The following is a 25,877-nucleotide window of genomic DNA, read 5'->3' on the forward strand; positions in this document are numbered from 1 at the left end:
CCCAACCCCCCTTTCCTTCCTCCCCCCTACCAGCTGAGCAGCTGTATAGATGTGAACCCCTTGTCACAGTTTGCACTCACACTCCTCGGTATTTATTTTTTTCCTTGGAGTTTCAAGCTGAGTAAGGGTCTGTGAGTGACTGATGTGTATACCCTCCCCCACGTACTCTCTCCATTTTCTTGTGACAGCGCGAGTTAAGTAGAATGTGTGAAACTGATTCAGATCAGCAGTGGAAAAAAAAAAACCTCCTCGCTTTCCTTCATTTGGCTCTTTCCATTTGCAGTTAAAGTCCCCGTGCCCTGACCTTAACGTCTCACATTCAAAGAGTTCAATTGCAGAATTCCTAATCTTTTAATCTCACTCTCCCGCCTCTCTCTATCCTTCTCACCCTATCAACTCTGTTTCTCCGTTTTGTAATTACAGGACATACTTATAGAGATTATGCTCGTGTCATCTGCAGATCTGCAGCAGATGTATAACTGGGACACATGGACAAGCAGGAGGAGCTCTGTCAGACCAAGCGAAGTCTCTTCTTTAAAGAATATTTAGGGTTATTCAAAATTGGGTCTTGGGTAATTGTTTCTATTGCTTATGATAACGCTGTACTCACAAGTGGTGAATGCGGTGGCATCGCCTCCATGAAGTACGACAGGGCAAGAAACCCGAATGGTCCGACGATCAGATGTGCGCAAACCAGTAGTTCAGCACCATTATCTAAATCACTTCATTTTGGAAGTAAAACCCAGACTTGAGTGCACCTGAAAATGTCCCTATGTTTCTCTCATTGCACAGGAAACACGCACAACGACGCGCAAGTCCTGCAGGTCAAACTTGAACCAGGAGGTTGATCAACAAACTTACAGACAGTTATACAATTTAATTTGTATTTCTCTTCCAAATAAGTTTGACGACTAACGTGGTAGCTTCTTAAAAAACGCTGCTCTAGCATTCTGTGCTGTGTGAGGCTGTGTGAGGCTATACTTAGGCACAGCGGTAGCTGGTACTAATTCACCGTGTTATCCATCTTTCTTTAGCATGCTACTACTCGCTAATCAGCATCACCCACAAGTACAGCCAAGGCTGATGGGAACGGCATTAGTTACTTCATCATAAACCTGGGCTCATGTTTGTCCCAACGTTGTGCTAATCCATCAAGTAGATGATGAGATGTGTCTCGTGTCATTGTAATGGCCATCCATATAATAGCAGTTGAGATAATTCAGTGTGGACCAACAAACTGTCCCACCTACTGACATACTGATTTCCATTCCTAAAAGAAAGAAACAAACCTGAATCATCTCTCGCTCAGTGAAAACAAGATTGTGGCATTGCAGAATGCAAAAATTGCTGAAGCAGAATTGTTTGCAAAGTTTCTCAGAACTTATCATAAAATGTACCCTGCAAGGTCTTTTGGGATGACATTTCTAGATTGTTGTTACTAGTCTGCACAACAATGGGCTGTTCAAATGCCAACTACAGCAGCTGCTCCTCTAAACTGCCCACAACCAGAAGTCTCTTTTCTAAAATAGCTAGAACAAACATTTAGATGTTTCCTGATGGTCGAACAATTTTAGTAGCCCAAGGGACGGAGGGGAGAAGAGCTTTTACACGACTACCACTTCACCCATGGAGGAAATGAAACCCACATGTCTACTCTTCACCTGGTTTCCACTTCTGTTTCCACACCTAGGGTTCAGAGTTCAAAAGAAAATAAATGCTTTCGCTGACAAAGTTATGTGAGAAGAACATCCCACCACCATTCACTTAAGCCCTAAAGTCATAAAGATAATGACTCAGCCACTTGTGGAATAATTGTTTTTCTCTCTGGAGGATAGGCCTGTCCAGCATCACATTCTGCTGCTTCAGGACGGGTAAAGACTCGTCCTCCCCTCGGAGCTCCGGTTTCTGACACAACACTGATAACAAAAGTCGGGCAAAAAAAAGGGACCATCAGCTCTTAAATCACATGTGCATACTATGCAAAACATCTCAGTCAAAGCAACCATCTCATTTCATACTTTTCATCCCTGCCTCTAACGGGGCAGTTGACTTAGGGATTTTACTCGCTCTATTAGCCATGAATCACATGGCTGCAACAAAGCACTTTTGAGATCAGCGGCCATGGGGGCCACATCCATGGCTGTGAGTGTGTGTTCGTGGACAAACACGTGACTGTGTTATGCTGGAGCCGGCAGTACCAAGTAACTGCACTGCATATAAACAAGAGGCAGGCTTCTGCCATGTGAGACTGAGCTGAATGGTGAAAGTGGCACCAAGGCTGATTTAGACCCACTGTACTACATCCCCCTCTTCCTGGTGGCTGCATTATTCTATTGATGCTGAAGGGATTGGTTCGACTAAATTGCACAAAACATAATTTCTCACTTAACCTTATTAGTATCTGTCCATGCAGGTGTATCTATTATTTTTCTCCAGGTTTTAAGATACCTCTAAAATGTTCTGGAGAATAGCACTGAATTATTTACACTGTGTTCAGACAGACTCTAAAGTGGATTTTAAAAGCAGTGCGATTGCATTTAATGGACAGTCACCAGGGTGGCAGAGATTGAGGGGAGGAGGTGATTATTGAGACTACCGTCTTAAATTCACTTTGACAGTTTGTTCTGGGTGAACCGACCATTTAAACTGTTGACTTTGATTTTAATTAATCCTTGACATGTCACGAACCTTTCTTGTCTTCTTCTTCTTCCACTTTTTAGCCTTATAGTCTCTTTCTTTCAACCCACAAAGAGGGCTGCTCTGCACAGGACAGGCGGTTTGAACCCCCCAATTTATCTGATTAAAGCCTTCCACTCCACCCACCCATCCCCAGATCATCCCCGACGTAACCAATCACCGAACACAATTAGCATCGCACAGAGGCACCACAGACAGTTACAACCACCCCGCTTCTCCCTACCACCCCAAACTCCTTTTTTCATCTAAGCCTATTCATATCCAGACGTATAAAAAAAACAGAGGCGCGGCAGCTCTGCCAGGGACCCTGTCACTGTCAATTGCCCCGAACGGACATCACTCGGCAGCGGCGGCTTACTTCAAACACCAGCGTCTCATTAGTAGGACCGGCAGCATAAAGGCTCTCTGGCTTGTTGAAAGAGCGCTGGTAGTCGAACACGGTCCCACCAAAGTGGAACTTCCCCGGCCAGTCCACAGTCCAGTCCCTGGTCAGGTAGTACTTCCTCTTGAGGGAGCGGGCAGCCAGGTAGCTGGTGGACACCTCCATCTCCTGAACAAGAATGCTTCGTGCCCCGGCCGGGACTGCAACCATGGAGTAGTACTCTGGGGAAAAAAGGATAAGGAAAGAAAGTCAAGGCTGAATCATGCCGAGATAATTCTTTAATGCCGTTCTCTCACTCTTCCTGCTACCCATGCACACGCACACACACACCACCATCCCGGCTCTACCCCATCATGTGCTTAACTTTATTCCGTGTCCATGTGTGCTAGTGGATGAAGTGAATCCGTCCATTATGAAGTGGGATTAGATGCATTTGTCTGTGCATGGATTTTGTATGTCTCTGTTTGTCTGCTTAAGTCTCCCTTTGTCTTGCAGAAGTTTATGCTAACCGACATGCACAGACACACTACAAACAAAGACAGGCTTACCGTTGGCTCTGTGCTGAAGGGTGTATTGGCCCTTGAAGAACCTGCAAGTGGAGTTGTCTCCCTTACAGGCTCCGCAGGCATCCAGAGAGGCCTTAGAGCCCAGGATCTGGTCACAGCCTACGGCCTGCACACACACACACACACACACACACACACACACACACAAAAAAACACACACACACATGCCATGAATGTGGACAGACATAGAATTAAGAGGAATCAACTAATGTATTATTAGTTGACATCTGGTTTATAAGGAAAATATAGCAATGGTGGGGTGATGCAGCATTACCTCAAAGATTGAATGTGGAGAAATATGGAATAAAATGTAGATGTTAGAGTTGTTTTGTTCAAAGAAATCCCCCAAAACAAATTGAGGGATATTACACTTCATTAGCCGGGTTGTTAACACCTGCTCGCACGCATCTCACTGCAGCATTTAACATGCTGAAGTAAATTCATGCTGGGACAAAGAAATGTTCTTTATTATAATGCCCTTGTGCATATTATAAGAAATGATATGTCATATTGGCAAGAATTACTCCTTAAATGTATGGCAAACAACATGACTGCTTCGTTTTAATCAAACCATACAATCACATTTACATCTATGTATTTATTTTTATTATTATTTGTATTATATAATTTAAATAATAATAATAAAAAAACACTGATATCAGATAGGTACACAGTATCAGCCGGTACCCAAAGCCCAGGTAACGGTATGGGTATCGCAACTGAAGAAAGTCGGACCGGTACGTTTTTCCGTACAGCACGCTGAACCCATCCAGACAGTGTACCTCACACACTCCATCGATGCAGACGTCTCCTTTGTGCTCTGAGCAGGAGGTGCCGTCTTTCACCTTGCCAGACATGGCGAAGAAAAAGTCATAGTCTTCTGCAATACAGTACAGCTTACAGATGTCTTCATCTGCACACAGAACACATAGATACATACAGTAACAGTAAAAAAAAAAAAGGGTAGCAGCAGGAAAAAGTGCAACTTTTGGGTGGAATGGCACTTCACTTTACTGATTCACAAGTTCTTCTATGACTTGGTGAACTCAAATTGTGGCTACTGTGCTCCAACCTGTTAAACACGGAGTATGCACAGCTCCTGATGAAGCTGAATTGGAAAAGACAGGAACTGAATATGAATGCACCCAGGGGTATTCATGTGAGGCTGCAGTTTTATTATGTGGTTCAGATCAGTTATCACAGACAAGTCTCTACAGCAGTCTTTGATTAAAATAAATGACGGTGAAGGTGACTTGGCCCAAGGTCCCAGAAGGCAGTTCAGAATCTGTTCCTCTCGACATCACCTCCCATTCATCAACAGCTTAAACAGGCCTGGGATGACGGCCAAACGCACTGCTCCCCTCCACTGCACTCTCTCCCTCGCTCTGTGTAACAAAGCTGGCCCGTAGGCTTCCTCTTTAAATCCATCCCCTCTGTGTCAGAGGGTGCAGGTGGCTACATGTCTCCCATGCACATTACACAGAGTGATAGTTTCCTCCAGCTTTTTGGCCCTAATCATTGCAGCAGTAAATAGAGGTTGGCATTACAGAAACACTTTATGAAAAAGATTAAGACCTCGCAGAGTACAGCGGGGTTCAGAATGAAAAGATCTACGGAATTAAGACAAGAAAAAGCCTGCACTAAGCATGCTGAAATGCTGTGTATTTAGCAGCGCCATGTTCTTTGAACAATGAGGTTTCTCTTCTTGCGCATTACGTGCCAAGAATACAGTGGAGATGTCTTCATAGTCCTTGGATATGTGTCTTTTTTACAATAGAGAAAGAAAAATGATACAAAAAGATCTCTCAATAATGGAAGAAGAAGAGACAAGAAAAATAACAACCAAAACAACCTCCGGGCAAATGAGGCAATGAACCACAAGACAGAACAGACTTTGTACGTGTTGGGTCTTACATGAACTGATCACCTTACCGTCCACTTTGGTGTAGGGCTTCCACTTGTAGTACCAGCCCCTGAAGGGCTTGCTGTTGTACTCGGCACACTGCTGGGCCCGAAAGTCCACAGAGTTAAGAGGACACGGCCGAGTGTTACACAGCTGGTTGAGACGGCTGGAGCCCGAGCAGAATTTACCATTGTTCTGTGGCCTGGGTGGAAGACAGGACAAGACAGAGAAGAAGAAGAAGAAGAAGAAGAAGAAGAAGAAGAAGAAGAAGAAAAGGTTTACAGGTCTGTTGATCATAACCATACTATACCAATAAGACAATTACAAAACATTACAGCTACCGCACTGACCAAAAGTTCTATAATGATATACAGCTGTACTGACAAGATGATCAGGGAACAAGACCACCCAAAGAAGGAAGTCAGGTGATGTAGTACAAAGAGTGAAAAAGTTTGCATAGTGAGGAGATCGGGGTGAATGGATGGGTCATACAAACACAAGACTTTTCCCCAGGAGACCGGTGTTAACCTCCCTTGTGAAGTCAACGTTGGCTTATTTTAACTTTTGTATTTAAGTTAACTTACTTAACTTACCAAGTTAACTTTGTGTTTAAAACTGCGACGGCTATATCTGTTGTTTTGGGAGACTTTGACAATTGACCTATTCTATCGTTTAGGTATGAGGTCGTGCTGCCGAGAACATTTGCCAAATATTGAAATAAAACGAGTTATAAAATACATTCAACATGTTGATGACACCTCAAATATACACTCAATTTGTTTAAGTGGATTGTTTTATCAGTGAACAAAAGGTTCACATACTATTATATTTGACATTTTTTTGTTTGTTTTTCATACAAGAATAAAACATAAACTTTTATGTATTGATAAGAAAACTTAAAAGAGCATCTTGAAGGCTTTCGAGAGGCAACTTTGTGTCCCAATCTTTGTGACTGACGAGCTGAGAAGAACATAATAAAATCCAAGATGGTAACATTTAACAGTTTCTCTGTTACATTTCCTTTCATCCATAACAAATATGCTGCCTTAACTCACTAAAATGATTCCATCTCATCCACCAATGTAGTGTCAGGATATTGGAGTTTTAAGCAGGACTAAAGATCATGTTGGTTTAATGCGACTGTCAAAGAGAAGTTTGCACACCATACCAAATGAAGGCTTCTTTAACCACACGGAAATAGCTGGTACACAACATAAACAGGTAATGGAGACTTAATATGCCATTAAAAGGGATAAAAGCAATCACTACTTTGAGAGAAGCAGAGTCCTGACAGTTAGACAATATAAGGATGCCACGTCTGACTTCTTCCGGATTCCAACTCAACCACCAGCAGAGAAAATTGAGTTTAGCTATTTACCAAAGTGGTCAGCACACACTGAGAGACTGGGGAACCATGCTGATCAAACACGTCCAATAAAAACAATTCACTAAGTGTTGCAGCGTAATGAACCACTTTGGAAAAGGAACTGCAAAACGATTAAACGGTTAACACCAGCAAGAGAATGCAACTGGAGGCATATTTCTTTTAGTATTTCTTGCACCAGTGCAACAGTTTTGAACATGTCTGAATCAAACGAATGTCAGCCACAATCAGTAATAAAAGCTGCATGTTGTTTCACTGCATTGTTATTCAACTCCAACTGCTCATCCCCTGCATTCAGACCTGGACTCAATCAAACAGTTTCCTAGCTGCCAAGAGTGATGGAGCTCCTCAAGGTGTGTTTGTGTGTGTGTATGTGTGTAAATCTGCTCGGTCCTGATCTCGTTTTCCTTGTTGGAGGGGGGGTGGGGGATCTGGCCCAGGTTTTCGTAGGCCTGATCCTATTAAGACTTAGCTGCAGACAAATGCAGCCCATATGGTAATGTGCTTACGGCAGGCCAGTGGGGGACTACACTGTATACCGCATCAGTCAAGGCCTTCTGATCAGAGCCGAGCATGGATGAGGGACAGTTTACTTGAGAAAGTTGAATGCAATTCCTGGATTCTGGACAGCCTGAGTTTCACAACCGTGCTGGTTTCTCAACTTCTTTTCTTCTTTGTCTTTCTCCGCTCCTCTCCTTTCCCTCGATCATCTATTATCTTTGCAACTGTAAATCTACTTCCAAGAACAAGACAGAAACCAAAATTGTCAAATATCAATTTTTTGTGTTTCAGTTATTATTCTTCTGTCTCTACACCCCAACTCCAACGGAGCCCTCAGGCCTCTTAAGGATGCTTAAATGCCTCGGGAGGCCGGTAAATCTGCCCAGCGACAGAAGCTGAGACTGAACTCCTGCAAGTCAGAGGTCATCATGTCTAGTCTTGTCTTCTCCTTGAGTCCCCCCCCCCCCCCTCTCTGCCTCTCTCATAACTTCCCAAATAGATCCTTATTCTACTGCTCTGCAACGGGCCAAGCAAATCTCCTTTACAAGTCTACCGAGAGACCACACCAACCATCGCCCCCTCACCCTACCCCCTCCCCACTCGCTTGAAATGCAGTGTGCAACAAAATGTGCTCCCAACAAAACCAGGTCAAGATTGTGAACCTAATCTCCCAGGCTTCTTGGTGAGGATTATGTTGACCGCGTTTGATCTGGCAGGTGGTCTACAAGGAAGCGGAGGGATGGAAGAAGATTCATTTTCTGTCTGGGAGCAACTCCGATACTCCGATCCAATAGAACTCTTTTACAAGCCTCCCCAAAAGATACTTGCTGGACTCATAAAATGGATGAGTTTGTGCAGAATCAAATGAAAGGATTTTTAAGACTGTTCCTGCTGAGTGAAAATGTTGTAGTAGGGCAGAGGTGAAAACCTACAAGAAGCTGTCATGTCCTTATGGTCAACTTCCAAACAACGTGGCATTTTATTAGATTTTGACAACATTTGAGACATTGATTCCCATACATTTATAAATTGTATCTACACATACTTCAAGTCCGACAAGAAACTATATGTTTAAATTGCGTCATTGAGGAATAGCACCCATAGTGTCCAGACAGTTCATTTTGGGGTTGAAGATTCGGGCTAATCCTTCTTGTTCTGCTCAGATTAAGAGCCCTGCCAAAATAATCGCAGAGATTACTGAACACTCTGAGTCAGGGACTAAAACATGACTCAGGGGTACATGCTGCAGTTGTGATACGGTCTGAGTGTGGTCTGGTGGAAGAATGTGTTGAGGATGGTGACAGAGGGGAAGAGATGCCATAACACATACACCAGACTAATTATGTTGTCTTTACATGAGAGGGATCTGGCAACTAGTTGACCCATTGTATCTTTTTGAAAATGGTATCATGACCTGGCATTGTTGGAATAAATATTCAGCCCTCCCCATCTTTCCATCTATCTATAGGAATGACAGATGAACTTGACAGCTAACCTGGTTTAAAGGACTCTGTGGCCCTTTTTGGTGTGCCAGTTCTGGTGTATAATGTGTATCATATGAGGGCCGGTCTGCCTCTGAACCCTTTTGGTCTTTGATCCCTCACAAGGATTAAGAGACGAGTCGGCTGTGACGGACGGAATATCTACATCAGTGTTAAGTAAGCAGTGACGAAACACAGTAAAAACTATTTTAACATTTGAAATATCTGAAACACTGAAAGAGTTGAAGTCATAGTAGGCAGTCAATGTACAATTACTGAAAAAAGTTAAAATGGAAGTGATGAAGAAGTTCAACATCCAGTTTAAGTGTAAGTGCTTAATGAAGTTGAAGTGTCAATATAAATGTACGCCTTGAGTAAAGTTGAAGTATCAGTTGGGGGGAAAGTGCTGAAAGGAGTTGAAGATACAAAGGAAGATAAAGCACAGAAGGGAGTTGAACGTGAAGAAGATAAATTGGCCTGGAGTCAGTCAAAGTCCTGAAAGAAATTAGTGCAAGTTCAAATGTAAAAACTGAAAGATGATGTCAGTTAAAGTGTCAGCTGAAATGTAAACACTGAAAGCAGTTGGAGTAATGAGTGATTAAACAGTGGAAGTTGTGAGAGTTAGAAAAACTGAAACATAGTTTTTTTCCAAAGGTGAACCTGAGACTTGAAAGGGTACTCTCCTGTACTTTGAAGTAATAAAGTGAGTTCAGACTTCAGCTGAAGTGTAATCACAGAAAGCATAAGAACTATGATAAGGACTAAGAAATGAAAGCAGTGAAACTGTCAGTTTTGTAAGCACTGAAAGCTGTTGAATAGCTAATTGGAGAGGAAGGGCTCTATTCAAATGATCTATGGTGCATGATCTCCATGGCACAAGTGTAATTAGGGCATGTCCAACTCCACCTTCGCTAGTTAAATGGTGCAGAATCTGGGCACAAAGTAAGGCGCAATGGCCAAGTGGGTTGTATTTAGTCTCGTAATTGATACCAGGTGTGTTTTGGGCATTGTCCATTGACGGGAGGGGGCCCTGAATCCGGAGGCTGCATAACGCGCTGGCTTGCAGTTAGGGCTCAAAACACAGCCGTTTAGGGGGAGAGGGCAGGCAAACTTTGAAGTAGCCTTACATTTAAACTCTCACACCAATCCAGTATCACACACACACAGAGGGATGAGGAGGGGAGGCGCTGAGTTCAGACTGAGGTGTGTGTGCACCTTCCATGCGAGGCATAAAAAAAGCACTCACGGATTCCTTACACATACTGTTGGACAAATAACATGTGTGGGGGAAGCCTCCGAGTGTGGGACAGAGGAATTTGTTTTTCCCTTCACATAAATAAAAACATTTCCACTTTAAATTAGTGCATTGCAATTCAGGAAATTAAATGTTTGACACAACATTTTAGTTTTGAACCTGCATGTAGGAACATCTTTCTATCTGAATAATGTGCCCTTTAAATAGCAGGAAAATACTGCGCCATAGACTTAAGACCAGGTTTTTATTGGTCAATGGCACAATCGCTTTCTGCTGCCTTAAGATAGCAATGCGCCAACAATTCCTAAATGATGGCACTCATGAACAGTACAAACCAAACAGCAGATTTTGTGTGATGAATTATGAGATGAATCCACCAATCAAGGTGGTGCAGTGGCCTTGGATGTTAGACATCAGTCATACTCATAATCCTTATTAGTGTGGTATGAGATTCTGGTTGTACTGTAAGTGTGGATGTGTGTGCTCATGCATGAATACGAGTTCTGCATTCCTGGCAATGCTGTTTCCTTTGATTGTTGAAGAGCAACAGGTTGTTCCATTATCGAGTGAAACATTTGTCCTCAAACAGCATGAAATTCGCTTAACATTAGCTGAGCCGAATCTCGCTAGTTATAGGAACCAATTTATCTTCAGTTTTTAAATATTAAATATCAGGAGTGCTTCAAATTCTCTTGACAGCTTGCTGGACACACAAATAGAAGAACATTAGAGGGGTTGTCTGGGAATTTGTGTTGACTTTGTTTCCTGTTGATTGGCCATGGCTCCCACAGGTGAAAATAAAATCACAGTTAACTGGTTTCCCCATCCCCATCATGACTCTTCCTGAGTTACAGTATGGGGGAAATTACCAGTATAAACACACATTTTTCAAGGAAAACAACAACATAATGTCAGTATGCTCTGTAAGACGGACTATTGATTACAGATACTACACAGAAAAAGGCAGGAGGGGCTGAAATGGCATTTATGATCTGGAAATAAATCTATTCTCTAAATATCCTCTTGCAGACATCCTCAGATTTAAAGGGCCAGTGTTGTCGGTGCTTGCTGGCTTCTGCAGACAATGACAATCAATCAACTGTGCATAGCATTGTGACAACAACTTTATTTCAGATTTCTAATAAATCTAGAGATCGGTTGTATGAAAGTGAAATAGAGGCTAAAAACATCCAATAAATCTCCAGATTGTTCTGATGGATAACAACAAGGCATTTAGGAAACAACAGTAAAACTGAGGATCTCTCACGTGCTTGTACGAACATTCACCGAGCATTTTGCTAACAAAGAGATAAGCACTGTGGGATCTGGGTCTGCAGAATTATGTTTGTGTGAGTGAGCAAAAGGGGACGTTTGCTGACTGTCTCGACGGCTTTCAGAGAAAAAGAGCATGATGTTAGGAGGAGCACGGGGAGACACAGTCTGTCTGTCTGTCTGTCTGGACTGTCAGCCTGACTGATGAGAGCCGTTATCTGCTACTTGTATGTATGTGTGTGTGGGTGTGGGTGTGCACGTACAGTGTGTGTGTTTGCATGTCTGTGCTGACAGCTACCTGGCAGACGGCGCTTTCAGGTGTTCAGAAAGGAAGGATTTTGGGACGTGAGGCTTTCATGAATTGCTTTTGGGCCCAAACTCAGTTGTTTCACTGTAGAAGCAGCTACATGACAACATGAATCACTTTGTCATCCGTTTGGCTCGTTGATAGCATTAAAAAGGAGTCGATGAATCAGATGATCGTGTGAGTGTGTGCTAGCGTGGATACCTTGGGCTCGAGCAGGAGCGCTCCCTGTACATGACCCCTCCTCCACAGGTTCTGGAGCAGTCAGACCACTGAGACCAGGCCGACCACTGGCCGTGGACCGCCCTGGGACCGTGCTCCCCGTATTTAACACACTGACCCCTCCGGCACCACTGGAGAAAAAGGAGAGATAAGGGAACAAATGAAGAGGAAAAAGACGCACAGAAATAGCTCTCTTATCAGAACTTGAGAGTCGGCCCGGGCCTCTCGCCTGAGTTTCGTGGTTTGGACAAATGCCCGGCACCACACCTGGACACCCACACTCTCTAGCTACAGCCAAAACACACACACACACACACACACATGCACCACACCCGGGTCGATCCAAGCACAACACTGCACTCACACACATCATCACCTCTCCGTCTCTCTAAATATCATCTTTGGATCATGTGAAGAGGTACGGCCGTTCTGCGTCCAGCTGGGAGACGCAAACATGCTTCTGCAGGTACATGCAGGCACACGAGCCGTCTGCTCTACCTTTTTAAGCCAAGATTTACTTTGGCTCAAGGAAAGTTTGAATACTTTAACTTAAAAGGATGATTGCAATTCATCACACCTTGGCTGTTATACTCACAGCCAATATTTCTAACAGTTATTGTAACATTTCACTCACTGAAGTAGTTACAGCGATCTGGGGACACCATGACATCTTGACAACAAAGGCTGATTTATCCAAGCCACCCGAAATGTCGGTAATAATCTGCCGTTACACAGGAAAAGTGTTTGGACCCACAGCTGCAACAAGCACATCACATCAAAGTAAGTAAGTCGATCTGTAAACTGGGATAAATCAATTCAACAGATAGTTTGAAAGTAAATTTAAGGTTTGCCCTCAATTTCTCTCACATAAATATTAGTCACTCGGAATTAGTTTGAAGCAATAGTTAAGCCTTTGGGGAAAGAGTTAAATGAATTGATACGATATTATAAGTGGGAAGTAAACCTTTGCAGCAGAGGCAAACAATTGAATAAAAAGGACACTTTTCATGTTTTATCCAGCGTAGGGACCAAGAGTGTGCTGAATCTAATTTGTTCCTGTTTCAAAGAAGACACTCCATATATACGGTCCATATTTGACCGTATAAATATATGAACTGTGAACTTTGTTCATTGGTGTATGCACCATATGCACTATTTCCTCACCATGTCAGGTCCACAGCTGGTGCCTTCTGCAGCAGGCATGAACTTGGTCTCGCACCGGTGCCCCGTGCGATGACACCACAGCGACTTGCAGATGTCCTGTCAAACAAGCCAAAAACACAAAACACACACACACAGTATGAGGTGTCTATCAGATACGGTCTTATTTTACCATCATCGGTTTTCTTTCTGTCCATACACTGACAGCCTTTTGGCATCGTCTTCCTCCCCTCTCTCCTCTTCCTTGACCCGCTAGCACCTGCTTCCTGCCAGGACCACCATCACGCTGGTCAATAAGCCCCCGCCGGGGATAAGCTCCTCCACAAAGCCTTGGTGTCAAATCGAATCACTGTACTTCTTTAATGAAACAGGCTATAATTGCATGTGTCATCTGACCCAACAATACGGAGACAGAGCGAGCGAGTGAGCACAGAGGGAGAGCCCGGGTCGAAAGACAGGCGGCAGAGTCTGGCAACCCTCCCAACTGCAACTGACAACAAGAGAGAACCCAGAAAGGAGGGAGCAGGAGAGGCCGCTCCGGTGTGTGTTTGAGTCTTTGTCCTTATTCTCTGACGCCGAGCAGGTGATTGACAGCCATACCAGCATGCTGAAAATCATTCTACATGAGCCTATCAGGGACAAAAAAAACAACTGTGAAAGGCAGCCCTAAATCTGCTAATCAGCGTGTAGGTTCATTTACCACCCACTGACTTGTACCCAAATGCAGATGTAGTATTTGATCTTCTGTGAGGGAAACATAGCAGGGATTTGGAGAGATCATGAATAGCCAAGGCGATGAAGTGCGTGCTAATCCGTCATATACACGATTTGGCCAAGTCGATTCCCCAGCAATTACAGCCCTGGAGAGGATACCCCGTAGTATTTTAAACAGTATTTACATGTGAATAAACACCAGTGATTGCACCCAACATAAAGGCTCATACCACAAGGCTTCGGAGGGGTGGGGGTAAAGGCTGAGGACTCCCATTCAGATTGTAGAATGCATTTATAAAGGTGGGTCAAATGTGGGGGGTTCGGGGTTGTTGTGCAAAGATCATGCTAATTAATAAAGTGCCAATTAAGCACTGCACCATTAGCGCTGCAAAGCAGACAATTGCAGCCCCTGTGTGATCCGGGTGCTCCATCTCCAGCCGGAGGCTCATCTAGTGAGTCTTAGTTTAGGCAAAGGGACACATGAATGATGCTTGATTTAGGAATGTTGGGCTCCACGTAAAACCAGGACGATTCACATATACTGCTATAGATTTGGTTCTTTGTAACGGCACAATACAGGTTTAGTTTAATGATCCGCTTTTAGGAATCATCCTTCTTCTTTTCCTTACTCTTCTTACTTTGGTGTATAGTGTCTTTGTTGGCCGACCTTTCTCCAAAAGGAGACTTAGCACAGATCGTGTCTAGTGAGCATCCCGGTTAAAACCTGAAAAACGTATTCTTTGGAAACAGCAGCAGGAAATGTCCAACATATCATCACCTTTTCAGTTGATATGGTTGATTGATTGTCATTAAACAGTTGCCATTTGACACATACAGCAGGTATGGAGCAACACGAGCATTTTGAGTTTTTTGGCAGTTTGAATATTTGTGAATGTAAGTCCAATATTCTTTTTTTGTTTAACTCCTGAGAAAAACATCTGGCTTTAGCTGCGAAATGCTCCACTTTGATCACCAGCCAGTCTCTAACTTTGATATTTGGTGCTGGGGAGGCAGCACATTTTTATTTAGCATTTTTGCTGAAAAGAAATTGGGTGCTGCAGGGGAAAACATCCCTGATGCGAGCAGTGAGAGTGAACCAATAGCAGACTATAGCCGCCATGCTAACAGTGTATAAAGTGAAGATCTCACCTTGACAAAATCAAGGCTGCACAGTTTGGCCTTGGAACCAAACTGCCACTTGCACTGCGTGTCTGCGTTGTACAGTTGCCCGGGAAGCTGTTCAGGGTACTTGTACTGACCAATCTGCTTGGGCTCGTCCACCAGACAGGATGCCTGGGCTGTTCTGGTGAACACAGCAAACCAATCGTGTCGGTCAAGGAGAAAGCAATGGGACTAGCAAAGCTGAAAGTGCTTGTGCACTTGCACGAGGCGATGAGACCTACCCAAGGAAGCGGCTGAGGTACTGCCGACTGCAGGTGGACCAGAAGAAGACCCCGTTGTTTCCAGCCAGAGTTGGAGACATAATGTTGCCTTCTGTCTTGCGACAAGGGTTCCCCTCACCATCATGGATCATCCCAAAACTAGCAAAAAAAGAACCACGTAACTTTATAGTTTATAAAGAAAGACATGTAGTGCAAGTCCCTTAATGAGTAGAAGTTTGGACTTCCAAGAAAAAGAACATGACGGTTATTCTTCAACTGATCAAGCTGATGTCATTGTTTACTCACACGATACAGTAAAATAAAGATATCGCTCATTACGGTCATCAGAAAATCACACACGCTTGCTGATACTTACTTACTCATTCATCACTGCGACATGTTACTTCTTTGTTAATTTATCTGCCATGAACAGTTTTAAGCCTTGAGACATCGTGTTTCTGGGCAAGCTGACCAAATTCATCAGGATATTGCATTTTATATATATTCTGACATATTGCAGTGTTTTAGTTTTAGCCCAACATGAAATCGACAGCCTTCTATCTCAATGGAAACGTATGGAAACACAAACACTGAGCCATGTGGCCAGAGGCAGTTTCCATTAGTCTCTCATGAAGTGTCATGGAGTGGATGAGGTTGTGCTCTGACGTAATGCTCCTAGTTCAGAGAATATTTGTTTCTTTAAATTAGACCACATTTATTTTATTAAATATATATTCATTACAGCCACTCACAGCACACAGCCAATAGAGTGACTGGTATACTGTACCGCTCTAAAATGACACCACGGTCTGACATAGTTTCATCTGTTTTGGTCTGTGTGGTCTCATGTGGTGTACCAAAACTAAAATAAGAGTTAAGATGGCTGCAGATTTTGTCAAACATACTTGTGTCCAGATTCGTGAGCGATGGTGAAGGCCAAGCCTAGTCCCGTATCCTCATTGATGGTGCAACTCCTGTACTTGCTGCACATTCCACTGATGGGAGCAAAACCTGCATTGAGAAAGTAAGAGGGAGAGGGAAAAGGTGTTAGCATTATGAGATACTAAGGCCCTGTCTACACGTATATAGAACAAATAAAATGATGTCCACACAACATTCGTTTTACCAAATATCTCCATTCACACTAGAATGCAAAAATGGCCTTTCAGGAACAGTCTGCTGCCAAGGAAGACTCTGAGAATGTTGGGAAATGGGCACGCGCTAATTAGAAAAGATGACTTCATCGTTTACCAAACACTTCGTTTTACATGTCCACTCAGGTACAAAGTAACGCCGTAGAAGTCAAAAATATCTGTTTCAGTAACTTAAAACATGTGGACGAGAAGCCAAAAGGTAGAGGAAAAGAATATCTGTATACGTGTAGACAGGAATTTGGCTATTACGGACAACATAAAAAGCTGAAGGGTAAGAAATTCAAACATCCAACCATAAAATCCTTTTGGCTTTTTTCCTTTGGGGTAACTGAGCGCATTGTTTCCGTTAGAATGTTTGACAGATTTGGCAGACAACGAACATCTGACACATCTGCGTATTGCGTACATAAATGCATGGTGTAGGCCTTCAGACCAGCTGCAACCTCCAAGCCCGGGCCAACTGGACTTAAGTTTGTCCCTAGACTTTGATAGCCGCTCGGTTTAAAGGACTACTGCTGATGGTGGACCGGACCACATTAGGGAATAAGATAAGCGATCCTAGATGTGGGATTTACTGGAACAGACAAGCTGATGAAAATATTCTTACTACCTAATGGACCCAAAGATATAAGAACATGTATAGTAAAAACATCAATATATGGTTGATGAATATGAATTAAATGATGTTTAACTTTAACAACATACAGTTAATAAATCATTCTAATCATGAGTCACCTTTCACCTTTTCTTTTTTTTTTTACCTCATGCAGTTAATAACATAAGGTGCTGCTCTGAGATTACTAACAGTTAGTGGTGTGAAAGCAATATGATTATGGTATTAGTCAAGCTTAGCTGGCTGCGTTGATGTTGTTCCAGCTGCCTTTTGTTCCTACACGCGTTAAGATTTATGAATAAACTGAACATAAGCTCATCCTAAAGTGCAACATGGTCACTTCACGCATGGTGAGGCATGATTCTTGGTCAACATTTGTTTCTTTGTTCAACTTAGCTTATCCAGACCTTGGTGTTTGACACGTATGGTTGTTTTTCACACAGATTTGAAGGACTACCATGGCAGGATACTTTTCAATGAGCTCTTTTCTTCTTAATTGACAGTTAATCAAGGTGATATTTGCATTTCTGGCCAAGGACCTTTGATGCATGTTACGCCCCCTTTCATGTTTCTTGTCTGCATCTCCACTGTCACTATCTAAAATCACGCATGCTTGGGTTTACGTCAGTGTTTCAACACTCCCAGTAAAATGTAGCTTTTGGTCACAGTGATAAATGAGTGCCATTCTTCAATCTCCTCAGCTTGTACCTGTCTTCCTTTACTCCTTGGTGTAATGTCTACACCCACAGTATCACCTCTTCCCCTGTCTACATGGCCAAAATTACAACATAACTCGTGCAAGGGATTGTGGGATGTTGTCACCGCAAGACAGCTGACAACCGTCGAAGACAGCTCCCACATCTCACAGAACTCTGTCATTATACTCCATTCTGTTAACTGATGCTTCCCACTTGGCTAAAGAAGTAGGATGTTTGGCTTGTTATGGTGAGCTGTCTTACCCAGGGTGTCACAGGGCTCATTCTTCCAGGAACAGATGTCCAATCCAGTGAGGAGAACAGCGTGGTCGTGCCGTTTGCCACCTTTCCCGACCAGACCTGACTGCCACTGACAGAAACTGTTGAGGGACTGGTCAGCATGGTGATTGATGGTTAAGCCCAGCTGGAAAAAAACAGATACAGAGCAAGAGTGAATTCATCATTCGGCAGTAATAAGTGCAAAACAACATATTTTGGCAGAATTATAGTCTGAATCAGCTCACCGGGTCCTGTTCCAGTAGCAACAAGCTGACCACCACAATGTTGATGTCCGTCCCAATGGTGCCATCTTTGAAAAGGCTGGAGACCTGCAAAAGAGTAGAACAAAATCTAATATTTATGGTTTTCTAATTGTCCTGTGCGCTCATCTTATTATCAGAAATACAGTATAATGTTTAGCCTTAAGTAAGATGTATGCACCGCTCTTATCTGGGTTAGCTTATGGGTAGAACAGCAGACTTCCTATATCATGAAAATGTCTTGCACTGCAAATATAGAGGGTAAAGGTCAAACTTTACATTTTTGAAGACAGACTGAAGACATCCAGAAGCTACTTTGAAGCAGCCCTGCTTGTTTGTCTGCTAGACAATGTTTAATGGGAAACAACATCTGTCCTCGGAAATTTTGCAAAACTCTGTTCAGCAAAAAGTGCAGTAATGCTAGCTGATCAACCTGTTTCCTTCTCCTTTCACATTCAATAACATTTTCACAAATTGTGATTTGAAAAATAAAATGTTTAAAATGATAGAACAAACAAACTTGAAACAGATTTGCTTACTTCTCCCCAGATTTGACATTTCATCCACGAGGAATATTCATTCAAATGTAACTTCAAGTTAATCCGATTTTTCTTTCTTAAATGTTGGCAACATTTAGCGATTAGAATGTGACAGTTAAAATGTAGCACAAATAGAGCGGGTTTACAAAGTCACCCAACAGACTCGGTAATGTCAACATTTGATGACATTAGTCACTCTAAACTGCTGCAGACCAGTTAAAGCAATAGCATCACAACCCTTCAGTGCATTGACTATAGCCTAAGGCTACGTTTTAATGCTTATGAATTCAACTTTTCATTTGTAGGATAGTGAGCATCCTATTTCTTCTTTTAAAAGTTCCATCAGCTCACCTTAAATGTAAATGACTTGTATCTATATTCTGATAAAGAAGACTACAAAATGTCTGGCTGGGAAAAAACTATGCTAGCAGATTAGCTTGCTAGTCTTAAAGCTAGCTCGTCTAACGTGGTCCGTCACGTGACCCTTGCCTTGCAGGTCGTACTGCTCTGTTGAATCTCCCATGTTAGATAAATGAACACGTCCTGGGAGGAACAGAGCAATACAACAGATTTTCTGTGCATCTTCAAACCATCACTGTCATATGTTGCGTGACACCTCCTCCTTTCCCTCTCCTGCCTTCTCCCACCCCTCACCATGTTCATGACGGTGAGGACGTAGGTGGTGACGTTGTCCCTGCCGTGTTTCTCCAGCATCTTCCTGTCCGCCACCACCAGGGTCTCCACATTCAGACCTCCCACTCTGTTGGAGTTAATGGGCGATCTCTTCGCCCTTCCTGGTCCTTCCACCTCAGGTATCGCAAACTCGTCAGGCATGATGAAACTGTCCTCAGCGGGAGGCTTGGGAGCGTCTAGGAGGGCAAAACAGGAAGGGAGGAGGGACAGAGAGACCATGAGGGAGAGAGATAAATACAGCGAGAGAGAGAAAGAACTTGGCAGTCTTTTTCCTCGCTCGTGCCGGGTGATAAGGGCACAGGCTCTGGTGTTGAAAGGACAGGAAATTCACTCCCCACACTGCTTCCTACCTCTCACCATGAGAAGGGGAGATACAACTGTTAACTAGCCTGTGGGCTGAGTAGCCTCCGGCTAATGTAGCCCTATTACAATGGACATATTTAGAAACTGCAGTGGTTTAGAGTTAACCGCTTTCTAAAATATTAAACACTTTCATGTTTTGAAGTGGTGAAAATAATGCTATGCAATGCTTTATGTTGAAGATTAAGATTTTAGGGTTAGGCTAACGCTTTCTTATATCGCCTAATGGTTTAACTGCTTTTTTCTGTGGCTTCTCTTCCCTGGCAAAAATAGAATTTGAATAAAATTGTCCTTTTTGGTAAAGAGATTGTGAAATAATGTTAAATTAAAGATTAATAATACTAAGGCAAGAAAGTCCATGGCAAGTCAAAATGTATTGCATTGTGGGATCCTACACTGTATACCACATATCACAATACTCTGTTAGAATGTATGCTGATTGTCCAGTACATAATTGCATCTTATCCACAAGGGTGAATTCCATTGAGTCTGTCCTATATTGACATATGATTATTATTTTCATACATTGTTGCTTTGATCGATTACATTATAAATCACAATAGCAAAGTAAAAAGTAAAACCATGATGGCATGTTGTAATTGCATACTTGCAGTTGACCGTGTTAACTGCATACTTATCTGAATTATCCATATAACAGTTGCATGCATTTTTACAACGTGTGTCTGTAAACCACAGATGTATGTTTAAAAAAAAGAATTGGTGACTGAGTTAGGGTGCATTCACACCAAATCCGGCAATTGTGTGGGTTGTGCGGCGATGTAGGAGTGTAAATAACCCATTTGTGTGACGTCATGTTGTGAAGTTTGACCCCCCAAGTTGAGTAAATAATTTACATTGTTTTCTAAAAGGGGGAGGGGGGTTATAATCTTGAAATTTCCAACCGCACAGCTTCAGTCATGTCACAGCAGCTGGACAAGAAAAGATGAGGGGCCGTGTCTTGTGCTGGAGCTTGTTGCAGGAAAAACACTACCAAACTCTGCACAGAATTGCTACAACGTGCATCCATTTAATCAGCGTGAAGTCGGGCAGCGTAACAGTTGAGTCTGTTTTAACTTTTCTGCCAAAGGATGCTTCGTTTTCTTCCTGCATCCCCAGTGGTGTCAACCGCCACAGCCCAAACGCACTACCCCCCACTCAAAGTGAGAGTGCGACCTGTTTTGAAGTGATTATATAGCTAATGAGTGTAATGCTGATGAGGCTAAAAATGCTGGTCAGCTGATGTATATCACACACAACACACCAGAGAGGGTTTTCCTTCAATCAGAGGATGGGTGGTTCCTCTCAGGCTCCGCTAGTCCATGTCGATAGATACTTAACCCCAAATTGCTCCCGCAGGCTTTTCCTGTGGTGTATGAATGTTAGATAGTCCTGATGGGCAGGTGGCACCTTGCATGGTAGCCCCTGCCATTAGTGTATGACTGTATGACAGTAATGATGACATGTAGTGCGTTTTCAGTGGTCGCAAAACTAGAAACGGTCTAAGTACAGTCCATCTACCATTTGGATCTGTAACATTTGTATGAAAGGTGCACGTAATAAAATAAGTAAAAGGAATATAAGGTTCCCTTACATACATTGCTTGCGGCGTCCGCAGAAGTGTTGCCTCTGCAGCTTTCCATGCTGGTAGTCATGGTGATGATTCTGCTGCTGATGATGCTGATGGTGAAGATACGGGTTGTCAGGCATTGAAGAACCGGTGCTGGATGAGCTGCTGGATCTTCTGTGCACAATGTGTTCCGCTGAGCGTTTGTAGACGACATGCGGGTGGTGACCATCGGGGGCGCTGTAGCTGTGTTGTTCAGCCAGATGTTGGGGTAGCGGGGCAATGAAATACTCTTCCTGAGACACGCGGATCAAACCTGACTGGAAGACACAAAAACAAAAGACATGGACAATGGAACTCTTTCTATGTTGTCCATCATTTGTTTCTTGAGTTACTGCTTTTAAAGAAAACCAGCAGCTGTTGAATGAAGCCAGCAGTCATTTATATTCAATACAGAGAGGGCTAAGACTTCCAGACAAGCTACACTTACCACCAAACTCTTTCCTACCATTAGGCAGATGTGCACTGTGCAAGAACATACAGTTGTTGAGTGGAGGAGGTGTCTTATTTAGCTGGAAAACATAATAGCTGAGCTATGTTTTTAATTGATTTTAGCAACATTTAAATCATTTCTGCAACAACAATGGGTTCAATCCAAGAAAGGACTTTACTTGGATGTTCTGTTTGTTTGTTTTGTTTGTCTCTGCCCTATGTAAAGCGTCTTTGGGTACTTAGGAAAGCGCTATATAAACTGTAAGTATTATTATTATTATTACTTCAGAGCATGATTAACTGATGGCAGACAACATTTGTTGACATAAGATAACACAAGATTAAATAAGCCTATATTTATCCCCAGAGGGGAAATTCAGAAAAAATATAAATAAAAGATTGATATAAATAGAGAAGTAAAACATGTTAATAATAATAATAATAATAATACTTTTGATACATCTTTTGCTCCTGGAATTGTTAATCTAGGATCTAAATACAGACAAAAAAAGCATAATTATCATTCACTGCTTCATCCATTACCTGACACATTGTACTTAATGTGGACATGCATATATGGCTGCATTCATTTTCTTTCTACATTTTTCACCAGTGAAAGTGACCAGTCAACCCATTTTCTGCTATATAAATGGGAAAGATCTGAATGGATCCCACCTTTGTTTCCATGTTACAAAGCGAATGAACATGTCCAGCTCACTACCATGTTGTTGAGCAGCAGACTAGCTCCGTGTTTTGGGTCTCTGGTTTAGTCGAGTGGCCTTAGCTGCCCTCTAAACTGAGAAACTGAGCTACTGAACAATAAACATTCCGTCTGACCACGGAGTTCTACCCAATTTACTCCACAACCCGCCGAATGCACACAAAATAGCTGTGCAATCAATCAGACGCACACACACACATCCACACACGCTCACTGACTTTATCAAAAACATACACATGCACCCTTTGACCCAGTGACTTCTGACCTCTTTGTGTATGTGTGTGTGTTTTTGAGTCATCTGCTTCCCCAGCAACCTACTGAAGTGTGTGTGTGTGTGTGTGTTAGTGTGTGTTTGACAGGACCCCTGCTCCTGTTGAGCTGACCCCATTCCCCCCCAGAGTAGCAGGTGGCAAAATAAACAGAGGCAAGACAAAAGAGAAGCCATGGCAAGGCTCTTGTTGTCAAAACAGTGACTGGATACATGGCAGACTGCCATCATCAGCCCCATCCGTCCCTCTATCCATCCTTTCACCCATCCATCTAGCCATCCTTCCATCTATCTATCTATCTATCTATCTATCAATCCATCTATCCATCCTTCTATCTATCCATCTATCCATCTTTCCATCTATCCATCTATCTATCCATTCATCCATCCATCCATCCATCCATCTATCCATCCTTCTATCTATCCATCTATCTATCCATCCATCCATCCATCTATCCATCCATCCATCCATCTATCCATCCTTCTATCTATCCATCTATCTATCCATCCATCCATCCATCTATCCATCCATCCATCTATCCATCCATCCGTCCCTCTATCCATCCTTTCACCTATCCATCTATCCATCCTTCCATCTATCTATCGATCCATCCATCCATCTATCCATCCATCCATCTATCCATCCTTCCATCTATCATCTATCTATCCATCCATCCATCCATCTATCCATCCTTCCATCTATCCATCCATCCATCCTTCCACTTATCCATCCATCCATCCTTCTATCTATCCATATATCTATCCATCCACTTATCCATCCATCTATCCTTCCATCTATCCTTCCATCTATCCTTCTATCTATCCATCCATCCATCCATCTATCCTTCTATCTATCCATCCATCCATCCATCTATCCTCCATCCATATATCTATCATCCATATATCCATCCATCCATCTATCCATCCATCCATCTATCCATCCATATATCTATCATCCATCTATCCATCCATATATCTATCATCCATCTATCCATCCATAAATCTATCATCCATCTATCCATCCATCTATCATCCATCCATCCATCCATATATCTATCCATCCATCTATCCATCCATATATCCATCCATATATCTATCATCCATCTATCCATCCTTCTATCTATCCATCTATCTATCCATCCATCCATCTATCCATCCATCTATCCATCCTTCTATCTATCTATCTATCTATCCATCCATCCATCCATCTATCCATCCATCCATCCATCTATCCATCCTTCTATCTATCCATCTATCTATCCATCCATCCATCCATCTATCCATCCATCCATCTATCCATCCATCTGTCCCTCTATCCATCCTTTCACCTATCCATCTATCCATCCTTCCATCTATCTATCCATCCATCCATCCATCTATCCATCCATCCATCTATCCATCCTTCCATCTATCCATCTATCTATCCATCCATCCATCCATCTATCCATCCTTCCATCTATCCATCCATCCATCCTTCCACTTATCCATCCATCCATCCTTCTATCTATCCATATATCTATCCATCCACTTATCCATCCATCTATCCTTCCATCTATCCTTCCATCTATCCTTCTATCTATCCATCCATCCATCCATCTATCCTTCTATCTATCCATCCATCCATCCATCTATCCTCCATCCATATATCTATCATCCATATATCCATCCATCCATCAATCCATCCATCCATCTATCCATCCATATATCTATCATCCATCTATCCATCCATATATCTATCATCCATCTATCCATCCATAAATCTATCATCCATCTATCCATCCATCTATCATCCATCCATCCATCCATATATCTATCCATCCATCTATCCATCCATCTATCCATCCATATATCCATCCATATATCTATCATCCATCTATCCATCCATATATCCATCCATATATCTATCATCCATCTATCCATCCATATATCTATCCATATATCTATCATCCATCTATCCATCCATCTATCCATCCATATATCCATCCATATATCTATCATCCATCTATCCATCCATATATCTATCCATATATCTATCATCCATCTATCCATCCATATATCTATCCATATATCTATCATCCATCTATCCATCCATATATCTATCCATATATCTATCATCCATCTATCCATCCATATATCCATCCATATATCTATCATCCATCTATCCATCCATATATCTATCCATATATCTATCATCCATCTATCCATCCATATATCTATCCATATATCTATCATCCATCTATCCATCCATATATCTATCCATATATCTATCATCCATCTATCCATCCATCTATCCATCCATATATCCATCCATATATCTATCCATATATCTATCATCCATCTATCCATCCATCTATCCATCCATATATCCATCCATATATCTATCCATATATCTATCATCCATCTATCCATCCATATATCTATCCATATATCTATCATCCATCTATCCATCCATATATCTATCCATATATCTATCATCCATCTATCCATATATCTATCATCCATCTATCCATCCATATATCTATCCATCCATCCATCCATCCCTCTAACCTTTCAGCTGCCAGCACATCTTTGATCTGTTCATAAATCATTTTCTTCATCCATCAATCTTCCCTGGTGCGATGGTAACTTTTACAGGAAGTCAGTTGTCAAACCTCGTTATTTTGACTATGTGTCAGGTGCACACGGTCCAGTGGTTGGGAATTTTTTGTTCTGCTGTGTCAATGGCTTGAACCTCCGCACATCAATATCTGCCAAAACATCCTTGAGCTAGATACTTAACAGCTACCTGTTCCTGCACAATCACACTGAAAGGCTCAACCTGCAAGAAGATGTCCCCTTGGGCCATGGACTAAATATATCGAATCGAACACTTGAATTAAGAAAGAGAAGGTCCTTGGCAAAAATGACTGCAGCTTCCCAAAATAGATTAGAATTCAAAACAGAGCTCGAGGAGGTCAAACATACACCTCATCAAATACTCCTCTTTTAAAGATGTTTTTTTTTCTGACAGCTCCA

General features: G+C 42.4%; 1 protein-coding gene across 1 annotated transcript in view; it reads right to left on the bottom strand.

Annotated features, from left to right (window-relative positions):
- Nucleotides 1–25,877, bottom strand: part of adamts18 (ADAM metallopeptidase with thrombospondin type 1 motif, 18) — a gene marked incomplete at its 5' end in the record, with an annotated part of 57,441 nt that overhangs the window by 20,829 nt on the left and 10,735 nt on the right. Inside the window, 13 exons of the mRNA XM_079178942.1 lie at nt 3,056–3,300; nt 3,628–3,751; nt 4,428–4,558; nt 5,578–5,750; nt 11,950–12,098; nt 13,132–13,227; nt 14,992–15,145; nt 15,246–15,383; nt 16,130–16,235; nt 17,951–18,110; nt 18,211–18,294; nt 19,419–19,633; nt 21,413–21,701. Coding sequence (XP_079035068.1) covers nt 3,056–3,300; nt 3,628–3,751; nt 4,428–4,558; nt 5,578–5,750; nt 11,950–12,098; nt 13,132–13,227; nt 14,992–15,145; nt 15,246–15,383; nt 16,130–16,235; nt 17,951–18,110; nt 18,211–18,294; nt 19,419–19,633; nt 21,413–21,701 — 2,064 coding nt within the window. The remainder of the gene's footprint in view (nt 1–3,055; nt 3,301–3,627; nt 3,752–4,427; nt 4,559–5,577; nt 5,751–11,949; nt 12,099–13,131; nt 13,228–14,991; nt 15,146–15,245; nt 15,384–16,129; nt 16,236–17,950; nt 18,111–18,210; nt 18,295–19,418; nt 19,634–21,412; nt 21,702–25,877) is intronic.

The sequence above is a fragment of the Pholis gunnellus genome (genome assembly GCF_910591455.1).
Source record: "Pholis gunnellus genome assembly, chromosome: 1".
In the NCBI taxonomy this organism is placed as follows: Eukaryota; Metazoa; Chordata; class Actinopteri; order Perciformes; family Pholidae; genus Pholis; species Pholis gunnellus.